The sequence below is a fragment of the Taurulus bubalis genome, assembly GCF_910589615.1.
Source record: "Taurulus bubalis genome assembly, chromosome: 14".
NCBI classification, from domain to species: domain Eukaryota; kingdom Metazoa; phylum Chordata; class Actinopteri; order Perciformes; family Cottidae; genus Taurulus; species Taurulus bubalis.
This window is the reverse complement of record NC_136602.1, coordinates 22,928,344-22,951,150: the sequence shown is the minus strand read 5'-3', so window position 1 is coordinate 22,951,150 and position 22,807 is coordinate 22,928,344. Positions and strand designations below refer to the sequence as shown.

Genomic DNA, 22,807 nt, shown 5'->3' with positions numbered 1-22,807 from the left:
TTAATGCATTTCAGACATGGCCTTGCAATAAAGTCAGTGTGAGTGAACAGCGATTATGAAGCATTATGACCTTATCAGTGCTTATGAGTGGCTTTATAATGTGTTTTAATATTTATGAGTGCTCATAACTATGGTGCTATAAGCAGAACATGATAAGTGTTTATGATGCATTATAGACTGAACCAGGTCCTCACATTTCTGTTCATTACCTTACGTCAGGCTAATTTATTGATGTTGTTTCCACACCTTGTGCTTCTAAAAGATGAGTATTTTAAATTCCTCATTGCTAAAAAAGGGATTAAAAGATGTATTTCTATTGTAGGAGTTCAGTTATGGAACAAAGCTAAAATGGATGTAAGAACGGTCAACTCATTTTTGGTTTTCAAAAGGATTATTTATAAAACAATTTTTGAGGGTTACAAGTGTGAATGAAATCTATGTATGTGGAAGATGTATGTATATGTATATATTTTATTTTTTCTTTATTTCGAATTAATTATCTGATTTAATTGATTATAATAATTTAGCATAGGAATTTATCAGCATTTTTGCTTCTACCTATACCTTTTCAGTCTTTCTGTTTTGTATATTACATAGAATATTGTATTGTATTGTAATGATTGACTGAATAAAACACACAAAACAAAAACAAACAAACATGAGAATAAATAACTTTGTTGCCAAACAAGTTCAAGAATGTTTCCCTTTGTGTTTCCTCTCTCAACAGTGACAAGGTAGACATATATCCACACAGTGTAGGGTGATTACAGGTTGTCTCTTCGTGCAAAATAGATTCAGGTTTTGAATTAAAGCAGCTTCATTTGAGAGGTTTAGTGAAGGCGGACATTTTTTTTTTTACCCCTTTGGACGTTGGAAGTAGATGTTAGGACTACAGATTCTTACTGCACAAGGGTAAGGCATCTGTCTCTTGTTTCCTCGGGTCAGGTTGTGGTTGCATTGCTCTTGGATCAGGTGCGTGCTCGTCCCTACAAGGTGACACAGAACTCAGGAACATGTGTGTTGTGGGTCAGAACCTCAGCTGGACGTTCTCTGAGAAAAAAGCAATTGGTGCTCAATTATTGGACAAATCTGCAGAGCCATGAGGATTTACACTGACTAAAAAGGTCAACATAAACATTTTTATGTTGTTATTTCAGATATAGCTAAATAATTCAGAATTAATTCATACACTCACCGTGTCACCTGTGGGTCCTAAATATATAAACGTGAGACGGTTATGATACTATGGACCTCAAAACAATCTTCCCTCATGGAAAACTGTCTTCGGAAGCCTGAAGTAGATCCTGTAGCTCTACAGTTGGTGGCGATAAAGCTCCGACAGGCCGCCAATACAGCCCGCGAAGAAGAAGAAGGAGCAGAAGCAGACGCAGAAGAAGAAGATGAAAAGAAGAAGAAGAAGACGCAGTGAACCATAACGTGAGTAGCGCTGGTGTCGTCGTCCTCTTGTCGTCACGTACCGAGTTCTTTATTCAACATGGAGAGCGGCTACAGCTCCGTGACGCTGGCAGTTAATACAGTATAAAGTATAAAGTAATAAAGTGGTTTGCATGCTAAGCTAACCAGAGCTAACGGTCCAGCTGTCTGAGGAGAAGATGGAGAACACAACAGAGAGACTCAAGTTACACTGCAGAGGGGACGAGGAGCTAAGTTTAACTCCTGAGTTTATATACTGAGTTTAACTCCTGAGTTTATGTACTGAGTTTATATACTGAGTTTATATACTGAGTTTAACTCCTGAGTTTAACTCCTGAGTTTATGTACTGAGTTTATATACTGAGTTTATATACTGAGTTTAACTCCTGAGTTTAACTCCTGAGTTTAACTCCTGAGTTTATATACTGAGTTTATATACTGAATGTATATAATGAGTTTATATACTGAGTTTACCTCCTGAGTTTATATAGTGAGCTGAGATTAGTTTATATACTGAGCTGAGATTAGTTTATATACTGAGCTGAGACTGGTTTATATACTGAGCTGAGACTGGTTTATATACTGAGCTGAGACTAGTTTATATACTGAGCTGAGACTAGTTTATATACTGAGCTAAGATTACTTTATATACTGAGCTGAGACGTCACGGTACTAGAACACTGGTAGGGTTCTTCAGCATCGGCTGAATATATTTTATTATTAATCATTTCATTGTCCGGACAGTTTTTTGTTAAAAATCCACTTAAAATACTGACATTAATGATCGTGTAATGTCTTCAGTTGATTCAATTAATAATAATGGATATTAATAATGATAATAATAATATCTAGTGTCATCAAACTCTTAGTTCTGCATCTGTTTTGATGGAAGATAATCGCCTCTATAAGGCAACCGGATTTTAAAATGTAGGTTTCCAACGTGGTTAACGTTAGCTAATAGTTGAAGGTTGAGCTATCTGTTCCGGTAAACCACCGTAAACTTTCTCTGTGTGTGTGTCTGTGTGTGTCTGTGTGTGTCTGTGTGTGTCTGTGTGTGTGTGTGTGTGTGTGTGTGTGTGTGTGTGGTTCTGGGTTTAACAGAAACTCTTCTCCCGGTCCACGATGACGACCTCATGGAGTGACCGTCTGCAGAAGTATGCTGACATCCCGGCCAACATGGACGGCGTGGCCATGAAGAAGTATCGGCGTGAAGCTCACCACAGGTGCGTGTTCGTTATGACCAGGGAAAAGGGTCCTGCTAAAGTCCTAAACCAGGACCAGGCACCTTCTGGACAAGTGTGTGTGTGTGTGTTCAGTATGTAGTAGCCTTCGCAGAGCATTAACAATGCTTCATATTGATGATAAAACCCCTTTCAGAAACATTGGAGCAGAAAGGAACCCACTTAAAGTAGAACTAAAGGATCAGGCTTTGTTCATGGAGAACATGAACAAATGACAAAACACATTTGTCATTTAAAAAAAATGTATTATGAACATAAACCTTTAAATTCAGTCTATGGAGCTAGTCATGCTACAGTGTTCATAGCATCAAGGATGCGGTTTCCTTGTGTCTTTCCGTAAAATATATAAGTAACATAAAATGAAAATAAATAAATAAAAAGCAGCTCAGAGCATGTATTCAACCAACCGCCATTGTAAGCAGGTATGTTTTTAATTGGTTTCTAAAGGTCCACCATAGTCTCTCAGGATCTTGTGGGAAACACTGAATTTGACTCTGCTGCCACAGTCCAGGAAAATAATGGAAAACACTGCCGTAGACACAAAATAACATACTCCATAGCTTTACTAGTGCTGGAAACTCCACAGGATACCCTTTAAGTTCCAAAAACAATCTCCACTCAAGATGCTAAGTTCTGCTGCTTTCAACCAAATCACATGATCCCGTCCTCTGTCATCTTAGGACTGTAGACGTTGGAGCTTCCATATCTCTGAGCACTTCAAGGACCGACCCGTCCGCTTTGGCTACAAGTTGGAGTCAGAGATTCTGGAGAGTAATTGTTAATTTCTTAACTCAACAGCCAATCAAATCCCCTCTTCCAGATGTACTGTCCCACAGCTTTAGGAGTCTCCCATGTTGCTTATTGGCTGGAGTGTTGGTGCGAGCCACTAATTCGTTCTCTATTCACTCTGGATGTAAATGTAATGTAATGGATGTTTGTGTTCATCACACACAGAATGGACAGCTGGTGAACAGTGAGGAGATGTCTGCAGAATTAGACAAAAAGTGTTGGATTAGTATCGCTGTTGACACTTGATTGAAGACTGTGTGATTTGCCTGAAAGCTTCAGAACAAGCTGTTTTTTTTTTTTTTTTGCTGTCGTCCCGTGAGCTCGATCACGTGACGAAGCTCTAAGAGCAACTTCATTTTAAGCAGTGCATGGTAGTTCCTTTTCTCTCATGTTCCATTTTTATGATCCAAAATAAAAGCGCACGCTTCCTGCAGTAGACCGATCCTGAAGTTCAGTTTAAGGAACCTGGGAAGCTGAAAGCAAACCAATAAGAAACCTAGATCAGATACATTGGATGCATACAACGGGGTGCTGGTCCCATAAAGTCCATACAAAGCAATGCTTTGAAATGTCCGATGTGTCTATGTTTTTGTACGTGGGAGATTTTAACACAATATCAATAGCAGGTACTGGAGGCCGATGTTACTGCTGATGTTGGGGTGTAACTGAGGACCGAGTTTACACGGAGGCCGTTCACATGTTGCATTCTTTGCGCCCCTCAAATCCATCGCTGTAGATGTGCTCAAGCGCCTATTCCCGGGATAAAAAGTTTAACTTTTAGAATGCGGCTGCGCCCGCCACGCACTGTCATGTAGGGCTGGGCAGTATACCGGTTTCAAATTTCTATACGGTATACATTTTTCCTATACCGTCATACCGATGCATAGCCGTAACAACTGTTGTCGCTCTTCAGCAGGAAGCAAAATATAATGTTCACCTCTGAAGACGCAGCGGTCTGAGCTACACACCTGTCATGGTTGTAACTTTAGTTATGTTTATAACTTTAGTCATGGTTCTAGCTTTAGTCATGTTCTAACTTTAGTCATGGTTATAACTTTAGTCACGGTTATAACTTTAGTCATGTTGTAACTTTAGTTATGGTTATAACTTTAGTCATGTTATAACTTTAGTCATGTTATAACTTTAGTCATGGTTATAACACTAGTCATGGTTATAGCTTTAGTCATGGTTATAGCTTTAGTCATGTTATAACTTTAGTCATGTTATAACTTTAGTCATGATTATAGTCATGGTTTTAACTAGTCATGGTCATAACTTTAGTCATGGTTATAACTTTAGTCATGGTTATAACTTTAGTCATGTTACAACTTTAGTCATGGTTATAAATTTAGTCATGGTTATACCTTTAGTCATGTTATAACTTTAATCATGATTATAGTCATGGTTTTAACTAGTCATGTTATAACTTTAATCATGATTATAGTCATGGTTTTAACTTTAATTCAATTCAATTCAGTTTATTTTGTATAGCCCAACATCACAAATACAAGTTTGCCTCGGAGGGCTTTACAATCTGTACACATGACATCCCTGTCCCGGGACCTCACATCGGATAAGGAAAATCTCCCCCAAAAAGATAGTAAAAACCCTTTCACAGGGAAAATCATGGAAAAATCATGGAAAATCATGGTTATTACTTTCATCATGTTTATAACTTTAGTCATGTTATAACTTTAATCATGATTATAGTCATGGTTTTAATTAGTCATGGTTATAACTTTAATCATGATTATAGTCATGGTTTTAACTAGTCATGGTTTTAACTTTAGTCATGTTATAACTTTAGTCATGTTATAACTTTAGTCATGGTTATAGCTTTAGTCATGGTTATAGTCATGGTTTTAACTAGTCATGGTTATAACTTTAGTCATGTTATAACTTTAGTCATGGTTATAACTTTAATCATGATTATAGTCATGGTTTTAACTAGTCATGGTTGTAACTTTAGTCATGTTATAACTTTAGTTATGGTTATAACTTTAGTCATGTTATAACTTTAGTCATGGTTATAACGCTAGTCATGGTTATAGCTTTAGTCATGGTTATAGCTTTAGTCATGGTTATAACTTTAGTCATGTTTATAACTTTAGTCATGTTTATAACTTTAGTCATGGTTATAGTCATGGTTTTAACTAGTCATGGTTTTAACTTTAGTCATGGTTATTACGTTAGTCATGGTTATAACTTTAATCATGATTATAGTCATGGTTTTAACTAGTCATGGTTATAACTTTAGTCATGTTATAACTTTAGTCATGTTATAACTTTAGTCATGGTTATAGCTTTAGTCATGGTTATAACTTTAGTCATGTTATAACTTTAGTTATAACTTTAGTCATGTTATAACTTTAGTTATGGTTATAACTTTAGTCATGTTATAACTTTAGTCATGGTTATAACGCTAGTCATGGTTATAGCTTTAGTCATGGTTATAGCTTTAGTCATGGTTATAACTTTAGTCATGTTTATAACTTTAGTCATGGTTTTAACTAGTCATGGTTTTAACTTTAGTCATGGTTATTACGTTAGTCATGGTTATAACTTTAATCATGATTATAGTCATGGTTTTAACTAGTCATGTTATAACTTTAATCATGATTATAGTCATGGTTTTAACTAGTCATGGTTTTAACTTTAGTCATGTTATAACTTTAGTCATGATTATAGTCATGGTTTTAACTAGTCATGTTTCTAACTTTAGTCATGGTTATAACTTCAATCATGATTATAGTCATGGTTTTAACTAGTCATGTTATAACTTTAATCATGATTATAGTCATGGTTTTAACTTTTGTCATGGTTATTACTTTAATCATGTTTATAACTTTAGTCATGTTATAACTTTAATCATGATTATAGTCATGGTTTTAATTAGTCATTGTTATAACTTTAATCATGATTATAGTCATGGTTTTAACTAGTCATGGTTTTAACTTTAGTCATGGTTTTAACCTTAGTCATGGTTATAACTTTAGTCATGTTTATAACTTTAATCATGATTATAGTCATGGTTTTAACTAGTCATGGTTATAACTTTAGTCATGTTATAACTTTAGTCATGGTTATAACTTTAATCATGATTATAGTAATTTTTGCCCATACCGCCCAGCCCTACTGTCATGTGACGAGGAACAACCAATCGGAGCTGGCGGGTATCGTCATTGTAGGTTGCAGATATTTTGGTTGCTTAGTAACAGCAGGCTGGACAGTTAGCACCTCGGATGAATGGATGAAACACATGAACGACCCCGTAGAATCTTTCACTGACACACAGAGCCATGTAGACTGAAGCCAGCCGTAACACTACATGTATTCTCTATTACAAAGCTTTCCAAGGGATCTGACTCAAAACCATCCTGCACTGAGGTATGCCACCCTTCTGTTGTTCAGAACACACAGCGAGCACCGACCCAATGACCTTCTGTTTGTGCTGTGCGTCCTGTGAGTCCATCCTTCATCCTCCACACTGACGCTGACCCGGCTGTTTCTGTGGAAGCGGCTGCTGCTCCTTGTGATTGCTCAGTGTGAGCTCCTTCTGTTTGCTTCTCCCTTTTTTTTGCTCCTGCATCTTCTTTTTTAAATCCTCATCTGTTACCGTCCAGCTGACGTCATCCTCACACCATCTGAATGGAAGCTTGAGGACGGAGTGCAGTCTGAGTAGAGCCACAGATTAAAGTCAGATGTAAGAGAAGTGAGACAGGGCTGTGTTGTTGTGTGAGCTGCTCATCACTGTGGATGTGAGTCACTGCTGAGCGTTTCTTTACTTTAGCACGTCTGCAGGTTGCCTCATCGGCCTGAATGTTTAAAACCCTTCCGCTTTTTCGACATTTTGTAATCTTACTTCCGTTTTTTTTAGAGAGGAGGTCTGATTACTTTGCTTAGCCTCTGCAGCTTTGTCATTTTTTACTTGCCCAGTTCTTTTTTTAAAGCTTACAAAAAACAAAAAAAAGCAGTTATGTTTTAATTTGATAGCCCCATCTGAAGGGGAAGCAGAAGGCTGAGAGGTTTTCTATTTCAGAAGCCCTGCTATAAATAACCAGTAGGATTGCATGTCTGTTGTTGTTGTTGTTGTTTTTAAGTGACTGATGGTCGTTCACTGTCTGCCATGCATCAAAACCTGACCTCAAGAAAGTGTTGTCAGTCATGGCTGCTCTTGAGTTGTAACTCTGAACTGTTCCACCTGACTGGCTCGTCTCCTCCTCTTCACTGCCGCGTTTAATTTGAACTCTGTGCCGTGTCTTGATTGCCCAAACATTGTTCTCTTCCAGAGTGTTTGTCAACCGAAGCTTGGCCATGGAGAAGATCAAGTGTTTTGGATTTGATATGGATTACACCCTGGCAGGTGAGTGTCCTGTGTGTTTATTGCATTGATACTGTGTCTGTCTGTCTGTCTGTCCTGCGCCATGAAGAAAGACTTCTGCTGCACGTCTCGGGGTGGAAGTGTAAAAATAGCGGGTCCTTGAGGGTCCTTGAGGGTCCTCTGGCCGTCTCGCTGCAGCGCTCTGTAAGCCAAGCTGCTCCTGTCCTACCGTGTGTGAAGATATATTTCTGGCCTGGAGGCCTTCAAGACATGTAACCCACCACAATGGGAGGAGGGGGCTGCGCTACGAGCCATGTGTTTATGTGTGTCCTGTGCTTGTGGACGGCTTTGATCCACGAGAGTCAGCTGCACAATGTCTGTGAAGGCAGGGTTCTTACACTCATGGAAAACCTGGAAGAGTCATGGAGTTTTAAAATGGTTATTTCCAAGTCATGGAAAATTTGTTTAAAATCATGGAAATTTGGTTAAAAGTGATGGAAATGTGGTTAAAAGTGATGGAAATTTGGTTAAAAGTGATGGAAATTTGGTTAAAAGTGATGAAATTTAGTTAAAAGTCCTGAAAACCCATTGGTCAGAATGTGTATGAACCCTGTATATGAAACCCTCTCTGGCTTTAAAGGGTCTGACGTTTAACAGGGTTGGAAAAATTCCGTCATTATCGACTTTAATATTTTGTAATACAAATTAGTAATTCCTGATTTTTGAGCTATACAATAAATTGAATGAATGAAAATATTCGGTTGAAGCGACCTCCACTTACAAAAGACAAAGTTTTTGAGGGAAATGCTTCATATGCATATGAGCTAACGATATTGTCTGGTCGTTGTGTTTTTGTCTCCCTCTCTGTCCAGTGTATAAATCCCCCGAGTACGAGTCCATGGGCTTCGACCTGACGGTGGAGCGGCTGGTATCCATCGGTTATCCACAGGAGCTGCTCAACTTCGTCTACGACCCGTCCTTCCCCACCAGGTTAGACCTGCTTCCTCTCCTGAAGCGGTGCATGATGGGGGATCACGTCCTCACTCTGTGTCTCTCTCTTCCTCCCAGAGGCCTGGTGTACGACACCATGTACGGCAACCTGCTCAAAGTGGACTCCTACGGGAACATCCTGGTGTGTGTGCACGGGTTCAACTTCGTGAGGGGGTGAGGTCCTCCACTCAGCCGCCAACAGACAATGACAGACACACACCGGTGTATAATGCAAGTTAATGCCAAGCTACACTAGACGTCTTCAGGCGTGCTATGCTTGTTAGCGATGCTAACAGGCTGAAGCTAAGTAGGTAAACATGTTTATCATCTTAGTTTAGGTGACTAGCCACTTAAAAACACGAGTGTCCAGCTTGTGGTTGCGCTAAGTGGAAAAGTCAGAGGATCCCCAAAGTCCTGAGGAGAAATCATTTGGGCGCCATGGATTTTTTTATAAGAACGTTTTATTTGATAAGAGGACATTCATAAAAACATTTCTGTTTATGCGCCAGAGTTAGACAAAGTCAAGACAGACAGACAGACAGCTGACAACAGACAGACAGACAGCTGACAACAGACAGACAGACAGCTGACAACAGACAGGCAGACAGCTGACAGCTGACAGCTGACAACAGACAGCTGACAGCTGACCACAGACAGACAGCTAACAACAGACAAGGCAGACAGCTGACAACAGACAGCTGACAGCTGACAACAGACAGCTGACAACAGACAGGCAGACAGCTGACAACAGACAGCTGACCACAGACAGGCAGACAGCTGACCACAGACAGAAAGCTAACAACAGACAAGGCAGACAGCTGACAACAGACAGACAGCTGACAACAGACAAGACAGACAGCTGACAACAGACAGACAGCTGACAACAGACAGACAGCTGACAACAGACAGCTGACAACAGACAGCTGACAACAGACAGACAGCTAACAACAGACAAGGCAGACAGCTGGCAACAGACAAGACAGACAGCTGGCAACAGACAGACAGACAGACAGACAGACAAGGCAGACAGCTGGCAACAGACAAGACAGACAGCTGGCAACAGACAAGACAGACAGCTGGCAACAGACAAGACAGACAGCTGGCAACAGACAGACAGCTGGCAACAGACAGACAGACAGCTGACAACAGACAGACAGACAGACAGCTGACAACAGACAGCTGACAACAGACAGCTGACAACAGAGAGCTGACGACAGAGAGCTGACGACGACAGAGAGCTGACGACGACAGAGAGCTGACGACGACAGAGAGCTGACGACGACGACAGAGAGCTGACGACGACGACAGAGAGCTGACGACGACGACAGAGAGCTGACGACGACGACAAAGAGCTGACGACGACAGAGAGCTGACGACGACGACAGAGAGCTGACGACGACGACAGAGAGCTGACGACGACGACAGAGAGCTGACGACGACAGAGAGCTGACGACGACGACAGAGAGCTGACGACGACGACAGAGAGCTGACGACGACAGAGAGCTGACGACGACGACAGAGAGCTGACGACGACGACAGAGAGCTGACGACGACGACAGAGAGCTGACGACGACGACAAGAGAGCTGACGACGACAGAGAGCTGACGACGACGACAGAGAGCTGACGACGACGATAGAGAGCTGACGACGATAGAGAGCTGACGACGACAGAGAGCTGACGACGACAGAGAGCTGACGACGACGATAGAGAGCTGACGACGACAAGAGAGCTGACGACGACAAGAGAGCTGACGACAGACAGACAGCTGACGACAGACAGACAGCTGACGACAGACAGACAGCTGACGACGACAAGAGAGCTGACGACGACAAGAGAGCTGACGACGACAAGAGAGCTGACGACAGACAGAGAGCTGACAACAGACAAGACAGAGAGCTGACAACAGACAAGACAGCTGACAACAGACAGGACAGCTGACAACAGACAGACAGCTGACAACAGACAGCTGACAACAGACAGCTGACAGCTGACCACAGACAGACAGCTAACAACAGACAAGGCAGACAGCTGACAACAGACAGCTGACAGCTGACAACAGACAGCTGACAACAGACAGGCAGACAGCTGACAACAGACAGCTGACCACAGACAGGCAGACAGCTGACCACAGACAGAAAGCTAACAACAGACAAGGCAGACAGCTGACAACAGACAGACAGCTGACAACAGACAAGACAGACAGCTGACAACAGACAGACAGCTGACAACAGACAGACAGCTGACAACAGACAGCTGACAACAGACAGCTGACAACAGACAGCTGACAACAGACAGACAGCTAACAACAGACAAGGCAGACAGCTGGCAACAGACAAGACAGACAGCTGGCAACAGACAGACAGACAGACAGACAGACAAGGCAGACAGCTGGCAACAGACAAGACAGACAGCTGGCAACAGACAAGACAGACAGCTGGCAACAGACAAGACAGACAGCTGGCAACAGACAGACAGCTGGCAACAGACAAGACAGACAGCTGGCAACAGACAAGACAGACAGACAGCTGACAACAGACAGCTGACAACAGACAGCTGACAACAGACAGCTGACGACAGAGAGCTGACGACGACAGAGAGCTGACGACGACAGAGAGCTGACGACGACAGAGAGCTGACGACGACAGAGAGCTGACGACGACGATAGAGAGCTGACGACGACGACAGAGAGCTGACGACGACGACAGAGAGCTGACGACGACGACAGAGAGCTGACGACGACGATAGAGAGCTGACGACGACAAGAGAGCTGACGACAGACAGACAGCTGACGACAGACAGACAGCTGACGACAGACAGACAGCTGACGACGACAGACAGACAGCTGACGACGACAAGAGAGCTGACGACAGACAGAGAGCTGACAACAGACAAGACAGAGAGCTGACAACAGACAAGACAGCTGACAACAGACAGACAGCTGACAACAGACAGCTGACAACAGACAGACAGACAGCTGACAACAGACAGACAGACCGCTGACAACAGAGGAAGCAGGTGAAACATCCCATGATAGGAAGGTCTATAGCTATTGGCTCCTCCTCCCCGTTGTTCTGGACCTTCGGCCTACATACGTGTGGTTTTGACATCTAGTGCCTGAGCTTCCAGTAACACGCCTATGTTACACAACGTGTGCTCCAGAGCATTGTATGCATTAAAACCTCCTGAATACGTTTTTAACAGTAGGAAAATCAATGTTCAGAGCATTAATACAGAATAACTGCACGTGCATAAAGAAGTGAAGTCCTTTTTCCCTTCTGGTGTCTCCAATGGGACCACACTTAGAAAGGAATATGTGCAGTAGACCATAGTTTCCTGTTTGAATGGTGCCTTGAATTACACATGTGTGTCTACGGTAAGACATGTCTCCTGGTTTGACCTTTGTCATTATGTGTCTGTTGGTGTCTGTGCTGCCTCTGCACAGACCGGACATCAGAGAGATGTACTCCAACAAGTTCATTCAGCGTGGAGACACGGAGCGCTTCTACATCCTCAACACACTCTTCAACCTGCCGGGTGAGGAAATTACATTATGAATGTATAATGCCATTAAGCATTGAAGGTATTTGATGTCAGCTGAGCACGATGAGGGCTGCCACTTTTACCACCAGGCTTCAGGCAACATTTATGATTTGACCTTTAAAGAATTTGTCTGATTAATCAATGCATCATTTATATTCATATTCATGTCATATTGAAAACATGTTTAATATTCAGTCAATGATTCTCGTCTTGTTTCTTCCTCAGAAACCTACCTCTTTGCTTGCCTGGTTGATTTCTTCAGTCACTGCTCCAGATACACAAGGTACCTTATACTGACGGCTCCATCCAGAACTCTGTCTGTCTGTCTGTCTGTCTGTCTGATGGCAATCGTATAAAAGAGGCGGCTTTAAAATGGTGGATAAACGCATCGCATTTCCTATGAATCCTTCACACTTGCTGAAAATCTTTTATTTTGAAAAATCTAAATCATAAAATGTTGGCTCACACTGCAGCTCTCAGCCTCATTTCTGACTCTCAGAACTCCATCTCATGATAACAGAATTTAACTGTCTCTGCAGCTGTGAGACCGGCTTCAAAGATGGCGACCTTTTCATGTCCTATAAGAGCATGTTCCAGGATGTCAGAGACGGCGTGGACTGGATTCATTTCAAGGTAGAATCATCTACTTTTCCACAGGAACCCTGCTTCCAACTGAAGCCCGTCGACTGGGGACAAACCCAGTCACCACTGTTGTTGTTCCTGTTCACAGGGGTCCTTAAAGGAAAAGACGGTTGAAAACCTGGAGAAGTATGTGGTAAAGGATGTAAGTACACATTTTATATATCAGGCCTGTAGTGGTGATCGACGTGTTTTAGCTCGCTCAGTTTCTTGTCGTTGATGTTGGTTCTGTTTTTCCTCCATGCAGCCAAAGCTTCCTCTCCTCCTCAGTCGCATGAATGAAGTGGCCAAAGTGTTTCTGGCCACCAACAGTGACTACAAATACACAGAGGTGAGAGCTGCAGGGTTCTTTTGCTCATGGAAAACCTGGAAAAGTCACAGAGTTTTTTTAAAATGTTTTTTTCCAGGCCTGTAAAAATCCCAAAAGTTTAGTAAAAGTCATGTAAATGTGTTATATTCATGTGTTCATGATGTTCATTTACGCTGAGTTTGAAATAATTAATATGCTTTTAAAAGAAAGACTCAAAATATAAGCAGGCATACATACAGGCATCTATATAAATGTTTATTCTTTTAATCAAACTAGTGTCTCATTCATTTGTGTCATTTAAGGGTTACTATATGCTTTATATTCTCATTGTTAGTTTAAATACTATATTTACTCACTTTTTACTGTTTACACCCAGATTTCACTAAATGTTTGCCATGGACATTTGGTTTAAAGTCATGAAGCCCATTGGTCAGAATGTTTATGAACCCTGTGAGAGGAAAGTCTCCAGTCGGATGTTATGAAGACTAACGTCATAATGTATTCATTCTTTTCTACTGTTGTGAAGTAAGGATGCAGGTGATGTAATGAAGTGTTGTTGAAATAATGAAACCCCTTTTGTCTTCTTCTAGAAAATAATGACCTACCTGTTTGACTTTCCTCACGGCCCAAAGGTAACGCCGACAATTTAATAACTGTTATGTGTCAATAGATATGAATCAAACCGCCTGGCTCAGAGTGTGTGTGTGTGTGTGTGTGTGTGTGTGTGTGTGTGTGTGTGTGTGTGTGTGTGTGTGTGTGTGTGTGTGTGTGTGTGTGTGTGTGTGTGTGTGTGTGTGTGTGTGTGTGTGTGTGTGTGTGTTGCAGCCCGGTTCCCCCCACCGGCCCTGGAAGTCCTACTTTGACCTGATCCTGGTTGACGCCCGTAAGCCGGTGTTCTTCGGAGAGGGAACAGTGCTGCGGCAGGTCGACACGGTGAGTGTGTGAGTGTGTGCTGACTACAGGAGCCCGCATGGACCAAACACCACAGTATTACTAACACATTGATCAAATGTAATGAATAAAAACGGTGTTGTGTCTCGGGCCGTGGTTATTACAGCGTGTGTGACCAGCCTGATGTAAGGATCGAATATATTTCGTGGGCAAAGCGTCGCCATTAAAACGACGGATAAACACATTTCAATGAAAGTGTCCCGTTAGTTTTGCTGCTTTCCTCCCTGCAGTATTGGTCTTTTATTGCTTTATTCCAGTGTTTTTCAACCTTTTTTGAGCCGCGGCACATTTTCTACAATAAAAAAATCCTGCGGCACACCAACAACCCAAAAAGTTACAGAATGTCACATTGTAGCATAATACAGCATATATGGTAGGTAATTAATATTAATGTCCCATTGTAACATAATACAGCATATATGGTAGGTAATTATTATTAATGTAACATAATACAGCATATTGTAGGTAATTATTGCACTACCTACTGGCATGTAAGAGTATTCAGTGTTTCAAGTAAACCAGATCACTTTGTTAGAAAAATGAAAATAAAGTTATGCAAAAAATAACTAATATTTAGTTACTACTAAATAGCGTATTGTGGAAAACAATAAGCTATTTTTTTGCAAAACAAAACAGAATGAGTGCAGATGTGTGAGCATCACGTTGTATCAGTATTAGTGGCTGCAGTGAGCTAATTTCCTCTACAACTCTTTTATAAACGAGGTTGTATATTTGATATGGACACTCTCAATTCATGCTCCATGTTGAGAGACACAACAGCAGAAAGCCGACTTCCCAGAGATCTCATAAAGATCGGCTTGTGGCGAAATGACAAGAATCGGCGACTCGCGCAAGCGTAACCTATTAACGGCGGACGGTGAACATTTAAAATCAGCATTTCCTCTTGCGCCCCACCTGCAATAAATACCTCAGTTTGATAAATACTGACTTAAAGGAAATATGGTGTTCATTTATTTCAATGACAACCACAAAGTGTGCAGGCTCTGTTACTGCTATGTGTTTTTCGGGCTTTTGAAGGATATTTCCAGAGCCTCTCGATATGCAAAGTCAGAAACGTCATTTATGGAGCTCCAGGCTGCAGGCTGTTGGATGTTTGTCTTGACCTGCAAACACATGAACTGTTGGGCTTTAAAAGTGAGAGCTCATAGTTTAAAATAGTGAAAGCTGCAGCAGCAAATCTCATTGTGAAAAGCACGCTCGCTGCTCTCTCTCGCTCTCTGTGTGCAGCGCATGCACGACACAGCAGAGAAGAGTTGTAGACGCGACCCAGAAATGACAAGCTGTGTGTAGATAAGATCAATAACATACGGCCGTTTAGTCTGTTTAATAGCAGAACAAGGTGTAGACCTGTTCTATATTACTCTGCCAGCCACTATATTGCAGCTCAGACGTTCAACAATGGAAAATCATTTGCGGCAACTAAATCGTATTTTTTTGGACCAATTAAGTGAAATTGGACATTTTCCTACGGCACACCTGACGATCTCTCGCGGCACAGTGGTTGACAATCACTGCTTTATTCGATTCATTTTGTTCTTTCCAAGCTTTTCGTTTGACGCAGCAGAACCAGGAAAGTTGTGTTTCCCTCCTGAACTAACAGGACTCCAGTTGTCCTCTGGGGAGGAACTCAAGAGCCGGTCTCAAAGTTCACAGACTTGACAGTGAACACGTCCGGCATGATCCGATGAGCGGCGGCACTGAGGAGACGAGCGTAACCACAGCCTGCTTTCTTTCAGACCTCCGGGCGGCTGAAGATCGGCACGTACACGGGACCCCTCCAGCACGGCATCGTTTACTCCGGAGGTGAACACACAACCCTCTGATTTGCTTTAATGATTTAAATATTCACACAAACACCCATCTTAAGTGTGTCAGGAGGAGATATCTGCAGATTCTGATTCACACAGAAGGGTTTAAGAACCCTTCAGGGTCTTCGGCCTTTTCTCGATTTTACATAATTTCTTAAATTCACCTTTTAAAGGCATTTGCATATTTGATATATACCCATGTGTCACATCTAAAATTGCAGAACAATCTCAGCTCTCTATATAATGAGGCACAATTGTCATACGGCACAAGTGTAAAGAGATAATATGGCCCTAAAGCTGAAAAAATTCTTCATACCTCTTGTGAAAACATAACTTTACTCATGTGGACGAAACGTTTTGATGCTTGAAATTGGTTTACCAAAGGTCTTATGTTCACAAAAGCAGTGAAATATATAAATAAAATGGTAGATACATGTAAATACAGTGTATATCTAATAGTGTATATCTTATATGGATATCTATGAACAAGTACACTGTGCAACGTGGGAATAAAAGTCAAAGTCAGAAGAAGACCTGCAATTATGTCTCTCTACTGTCTGACATAAAGTGATTAGTGCAACAGTTAAAAAAGTAAAAAATAGACAACATATAACATATAAACATAGTGCAAAAACATATAAACATAGTGCAAAAACAGTTAGAAAAAAAAATAGACAACATATAAATAACATATAGCATATAAACAACATAAATTAGGAAACTTTACAAGTGTGCGTTAATAGCAGCAGTCAGACAGTTGACTCGTAGCAACAATAGCTGAAGTGTGGGTCTCAGTAGTTTGAGCTGTAACGCCCAGTGTGCGGTGGAATCTCAGCTCTATCTGCCACTTTGCTATAAAAGCATCGTTCCTAAGAATACGTGTCGTGTTCCCAGGTTCCTCCGACATCGCGTGCGACCTGCTGGGCGCTAAGGGAAAGGACATCATCTACATTGGAGACCACATTTTCGGTGACATCCTGAAATCCAAGAAGCGGCAGGGCTGGAGGACGTTCCTGGTGATCCCAGAGCTGGCCCAGGAGCTGCACGTGTGGACGGACAAGAGCTGTGAGGCCAGACCATCACTCACATCCACATGCGGCTTTTAAACACCGTTTGTAGCAGCAACACACCCTGAAGCTGTTATAAATGTCCTAACACAATGTTTTTCAGCCATATTTGAGGAGCTTCAGTCTCTGGAGTGCCTCCTTGCAGAGCTTTACAAGTGAGTTCCTCTTTGTTTGGTCAGCTGTTCGCTTCATCGGCCAAATGTGTGTCTATTTAGTTTACTGCCAATCCCGTGAATATGCTGTATGAAGGTATAATGAGTCATAATGCTCACGGTACCCAGGTTACCTGAAGGCAACGGGGTTGAGGCTGATTCTCAGCATTCATTGTTAAGCTGTCACTCATGAGACCACGCCCCTGCAGTTGAAACCACGCCCCCACGCCACATCTAGGCCAAAAGTCTGAACCTGAAAAAAGTTTTGAACCTGGGGGAAAAAAAAGAGTGAAAGTTTAAAATATAAAATCTGTTACTGAAAACTGAAAAAAATATATTATTTTTCAAAGTTCAACAACAAAACTTGATTTTTCAGGTTCAAATCTTTTTTTTCAAATGAACAAAACATATGACCTGGATTTAGCTCCATACATGACATGGAACTTTATCCTAGCATTTTAGTTATAAAGTTCACCAATAAAAAGAGAATGAAGATCAAATGCTGCCTCGTCATCTCTGTCACGCGGTCGTCTGTCATCGGTGTGAGGGCGGAGCCAGTTGAGCAGTTGTGTTCATGAATGTTGAAACCATGATACTCACAGTGATCTTGTATTAGTTTTCTGGGAGAATAGTAATGGTCTGCTGCTCTGCCCAGTGAACGTTAGCCCTCTGGTCACAGCTCACTTGTGTTTCATCCTCAGGCATCTGGACAGCAGCAGCAACGAGCGGCCCGACATCAGCTCACTGCAGAGACGCATCAAGGTACAGCCTCCTCCGTAACCACCAGTCCACTAGAAGGGATCCATGGTGGTCCAGAGATCACGAGGAGGCTAGTCGCTGTGTGTGTGCAGCGCGTTTGGAGGAGGTCACAGTGATGATGTGCGTAGTCGGTCGTATCTCAGAGGAGAGGGATAGGAAGGGGAAGTGTACACATTTCAAGTAAGGAAAACAGGTACAAGGACTCAGTGAAAGGAAGATAGTAACCAGTCACCTCACTAGAAAGAGTCCCTCATCTTTTTCTGCATTTCCACGACATGCAATAGCATAAATGCTATAGCAGAACCGTTCCATGCTGGCTCGACTCGCTGGATCGACTCGCTGGATCGGTTCTTATTTAGCTGTTCCCGTTAGCATAGCTGGTAATTTTCTTGGTAACGCTCAGCGGAGCTGAGCCGACAGTAAACTGGTGGAGTTTAAACCGTTCTACCTGATAGGCGGACATAGTCGTCCTGGCGCCTCCCGTTGGTTTGTGGACTGCCGTTTAGAAGCCTCTGGTTTTCAGATTTCGCTGTCGCCATCTTGGATCATCAATGTTGTGCACATCATTCAAAGAGGTTCCACTCCCATTGAAAACAACAGATGTTCCTCTCGCATAGAAGTGCTGCCAACATCCTCAGGATTGAGGAGGGAATATCCGTCTCCTTAGGGCTGGACGGTGTGGCCGAAAATTCATATCACGGTATTGTAAGATTCTGGAGGTTTCACGGTATATCACGGTATTTTTTTCGAGTAAACGCATTCATTGGCGCCGAAAAAGGACCGCCGGCCAACTGAATGTTCGTGCCACGTGTCTTCCAGTCTGTCGCTTCCTGTTTTTGTAACCTACATTCCTCTGGGTCCTAAGTCCCTCCATGTTCAGCTTCTTTTCACCCTCTATGTACCAACGTACATTTATAACAAACACCACACAGTTATCAGCGTTGCATATGTGTCTAGTTGTATTGGTGCATCTCTGGTCTCTCGTTGTTCCTCCTGCATCGCTCTTTTCCGTTTTTTTATGTAGCGACGGAGTTTCTTCTTGTTGTGATAGTGGGCGAGCTTTACCCAGCATGCAGTTCGGCGGTGGAATTTTATAAATGTACAATTATTAGTGTTACAAGTTGTTTATGTGTCACAAACTGTTGTGTCGTGATGTTTTACCTGTTAAAGAGCGTTAGTTGTGGGTTATTAATTGTTGTTATGAAGTTATAACATGACAGTAAGTAGTCGCCTTGTCCTTTTTGCAGAAGGTGACCCACGACATGGACATGTGCTACGGCATGATGGGAAGTCTGTGCCGCAGCGGCTCCCGACAGACGCTGTTCGCCTCCCAGGTGATGCGCTACGCCGACCTGTACGCCGCCTCCTTCATCAACCTGCTGTACTACCCCTTCAGCTACCTGTTCAGGGCCGCACACGTGCTGGTGAGCCTCCCTCTGGCGCCGACGCCTCACGAGCATTTCGTTCGCTTCCTGGCTTCCCGTTAAACTCTCCCTTCACAGATGCCCCACGAGTCGACGGTGGAACACGCCCACGTGAGCGTCATCGACACGGAGTCGCCGCTGGCCACGCGAAACCGCCACGACGTGGACCTGATGGAGATGGAGGGCAAGCGGCACCAGCTGACGCGCTCCGTCAGCGAGATCCAGCCGCCGCACTTCTTCCCCCAGGCGCCGCAGGAGATCACGCACTGCCACGACGAGGACGACGACGAGGAGGAGGAGGAGGAAGAAGAAGAGTAGGAGGATGAGGGGCCTGCATTCAGTTCATGCTGTTTTTTATGTTTTACGATGTTTTTCGTTGTTTCTTAAATCCAGGCGGGTCGTCACATCCGCTTGCTGATCCCATCTAGAAAGATCCTTTAGCTTCACGCATCTAAAGGGACACGTCACCCTGAAACTCTGCATCACCGCTGAGATGCTACGTGTTATTTTTTTTGGGACCATATTGTTTTTCTGTCGTGTCGTGTCGTTTGCTTTTAGAACGACGAGAACGTTGGCTGACGTAACAGTTCATCGTTCACGACAAGCGTCTGGTGGTCCGAGACACATTTAGTCTTCACAGCATCCCCAACAGGGAGGACGAGGTGTCTGGACGCTCTGCTCCCTTAACGGCCCGAGCAGCTGTCCTGCCTTCTCCGGGGTTATTTAACGGTAACTGTGGTAACGGCACGCCTTAGGGCGGCTCTTTACTTGAAGGAACTTTGACTGCACTAAAGTTAGCTGCTGGAAGTAGATTCACCAACCGGTTCGACTCCTCAGAGTATTTTTTGTCGAGCAGAGAGCTTGTGGTCAACAGGAAGTGGTCATAGGTCACGATAGGGGAGAGGAAGTCCTCCTTCTTAACAGGAGCTCCTCTCTGTGAACGACCTCTCTCCCTGAATCCTGACTGATATAGGGTTCTGAAAAGGTAATGTTGATATTGAGAATGATTGTTAAAGTATATTTTGGACATGAGAGGTGGATTGCTTTCACATCTGCCAGATAACAATAACGAGACTTTGAATGGGTTTAAATTAAAAGATTCTTTAAAGCCAACGTTTAGAAACGAGGCAACATTTATTTAGTTTTCATCTGAAGTGTTTTGGATTCTTTTTGAGGTGTGTAATACTGCGTTATGCAGAGCTGAGTGGTGGGGCACGCTCACGTGCACTAACATGCACTAACGTGCACTAGAGGCAGAGACCATATATAAGAAGTGGACCTCGTCGTGGTGACGGACGTTTTGAAGCCCAGAGCTAGTAGAGCTCACCGTCGCCATCTTGGAATACTGCCGTCGGCGTGTCATTTATTTATATACACACACACAACACACACACGGGAGAGAGACTTTGTTCTCTGCTCAGGTATCAAATAGCTGTTTGTATTCATAATCATGCTCTGAATGTCGTGTCCTGCTCCTTAAGTGAACGGTTAAATGTATGACATAGTGAGCTGTAACTATGAGATTAATCCAGAAGACTCTAAAGTACCAACTAGCTCATTGTGTTGACGCCTTGTCTCCCCGTCAGCTCGCTGCATGGCCGTCCTCAGCAAGGGTCTCTGGTGACGTGCTGGTTCTGTAAAGTGAGAACCCTGAGGGCCACTCGGGGCCCCTGAGGGCCCCACGGCCTCCACACACATACTGTCCACATGATGAGCGTGCAATAATGTGTTTAGTAATAAATGTGCTGACGCTGCAGTATTATGTGCTCTGCTGGAGAGAACGTCGGCTTCTGCTGTTAAAGACGCCTCCTGACCTTGTGTTGGTTCACTGGATCATTATGGGATGTTGGGCGCTCCAGCAGACTGCTGAAACCAAAGGTCCGTAACTATAGCTGGCCTTCGACTAACCGACAGTGAACCAAATTAATGAGTTTTTATTAAACATTTATAATGCATGTGTTGACGTTTTATTTTAAACCTGGTCTCAATTTTGAAGACGGTTGAGTCGATGTTTGTAATAAATGTTGTGACTGGATATTGTGACGAGTTTTTATTTAATCCAGTCAAAGATAATCAGAATTCTGATATTTTCCCCTCCATTGGCATATGTGAGTAATTACACTGTAAAATAATGTGATACAGTAAAAATACTTATACCACACTATAAAAACTCCTTAACCCGTTATGGGCCATATGGGCTCTACGGCAGATATTGCTATACAAACTGTATAATTCACTTCTTTATTTACTCATAACCAGTAGCATATAGACTGATATGTACACATCTGAACACACAACTCACATTATACTCTTTTATTATAACGCCAACATTATTCAAATAGCCCTAGTGGTTGCAGAGATACACCTTTTTTAGTTTGGGTGGGACATTTTCGACCAGAGGCCTAGAAATAGGTTTTGGAGTAACTTTAATTTCCTTGGAACTGTATTTTTGACCATATACTGATTATTTTCATTATGGATACATCAGCTGATTATTTTCTCCACTAATCAAATCGACAGTTTGTAGTGAAACAATTTACAATCTTCAGAACTACATTGATGCTGACGAGTCATTGTTAACATGATCAAAAGGAAAAGCAGCCAATCAGAACACCTCCTCAGAGGGAAACGAGAGGCCGAGACGCTGCAGGGCTCAAAAGGTCCATGAAGGTTCCCGTCGCGACGCCCAGAGGATCCACAGGAGGGCGCCGCTCTCTTTGGGTTGTTTGTCACGTTTTATGGGCTACGACGACTCATCATCCTGACAATGAAAACGTAGAAATATGATGAACGCCTTTCAGTTCTCTAGAAACCCCCTGGAGCCAGTGACTACCTGAAGACAACCAGTGTGGTTATTGTTTAATGTGATTATGTCATAATGTGTGTTTATGGGCTACAAACAGAGAACATCGGTTTGGCCTTAAGCTACAAGATGTCCCGTGTAATGGGCTGTTCACTGATTTTAATCATCATTCATCCTACTTTTGGATAAATAAAGTCAGAGATAAACAATGTGATATGTTGACAATATAACAAAACATTTAACACATTTGTTCAAACACAGAAGTTAAAATAAAGTCAGCCATAAACAATCAGCCATACCAATTAAAAGAAACATCCAGATGTTGTATCAAGAATAATAATAGCAATACTAATACAACTAATAATAATAATAAGTATAATATGTATATATATCTATATATAGATATAGATATCTATATCTATATCTATATATAGATCTATATACAGATATATATCTATATCTATATATAGTTTAAATTAAAACCAACTTGAAAGATGGGGTTGAGTTAGGAAAAGTAGCTATAGGAAGAAAAGGCTAACAATAGAGCAGAAACTGTT

The 22,807-nt window shown here is 42.4% G+C and overlaps 1 protein-coding gene across 3 annotated transcripts; it reads left to right on the top strand.

Moving 5' to 3' along the window:
* The first annotated feature begins 1,388 nt into the window (after positions 1–1,388).
* On the top strand, positions 1,389–21,482 carry nt5c2a (5'-nucleotidase, cytosolic IIa). 3 transcript variants are annotated; one of them, XM_079229667.1, is made up of 17 exons: positions 1,389–1,437; positions 2,536–2,657; positions 7,754–7,827; positions 8,658–8,949; positions 12,219–12,310; positions 12,542–12,599; positions 12,856–12,949; positions 13,047–13,100; positions 13,203–13,286; positions 13,856–13,897; positions 14,091–14,198; positions 15,974–16,040; positions 16,940–17,110; positions 17,216–17,267; positions 17,966–18,026; positions 19,271–19,447; positions 19,526–21,482. In XM_079229667.1, exons 2-17 carry the CDS (start codon positions 2,557–2,559, stop codon positions 19,763–19,765), a joined length of 1,767 nt encoding a protein of 588 aa, XP_079085793.1. In that variant the 5' UTR covers positions 1,389–1,437; positions 2,536–2,556; the 3' UTR covers positions 19,766–21,482. The 3 variants fall into 3 exon arrangements, with proteins under 3 accessions (XP_079085793.1, XP_079085794.1, XP_079085795.1); XM_079229668.1 differs by lacking the exon at positions 1,389–1,437 and adding an exon at positions 2,293–2,361; XM_079229669.1 differs by lacking the exon at positions 1,389–1,437 and having other exon boundaries at positions 2,317–2,657; positions 8,658–8,775; positions 8,854–8,949.
* Positions 21,483–22,807: the final 1,325 nt, after the last annotated feature.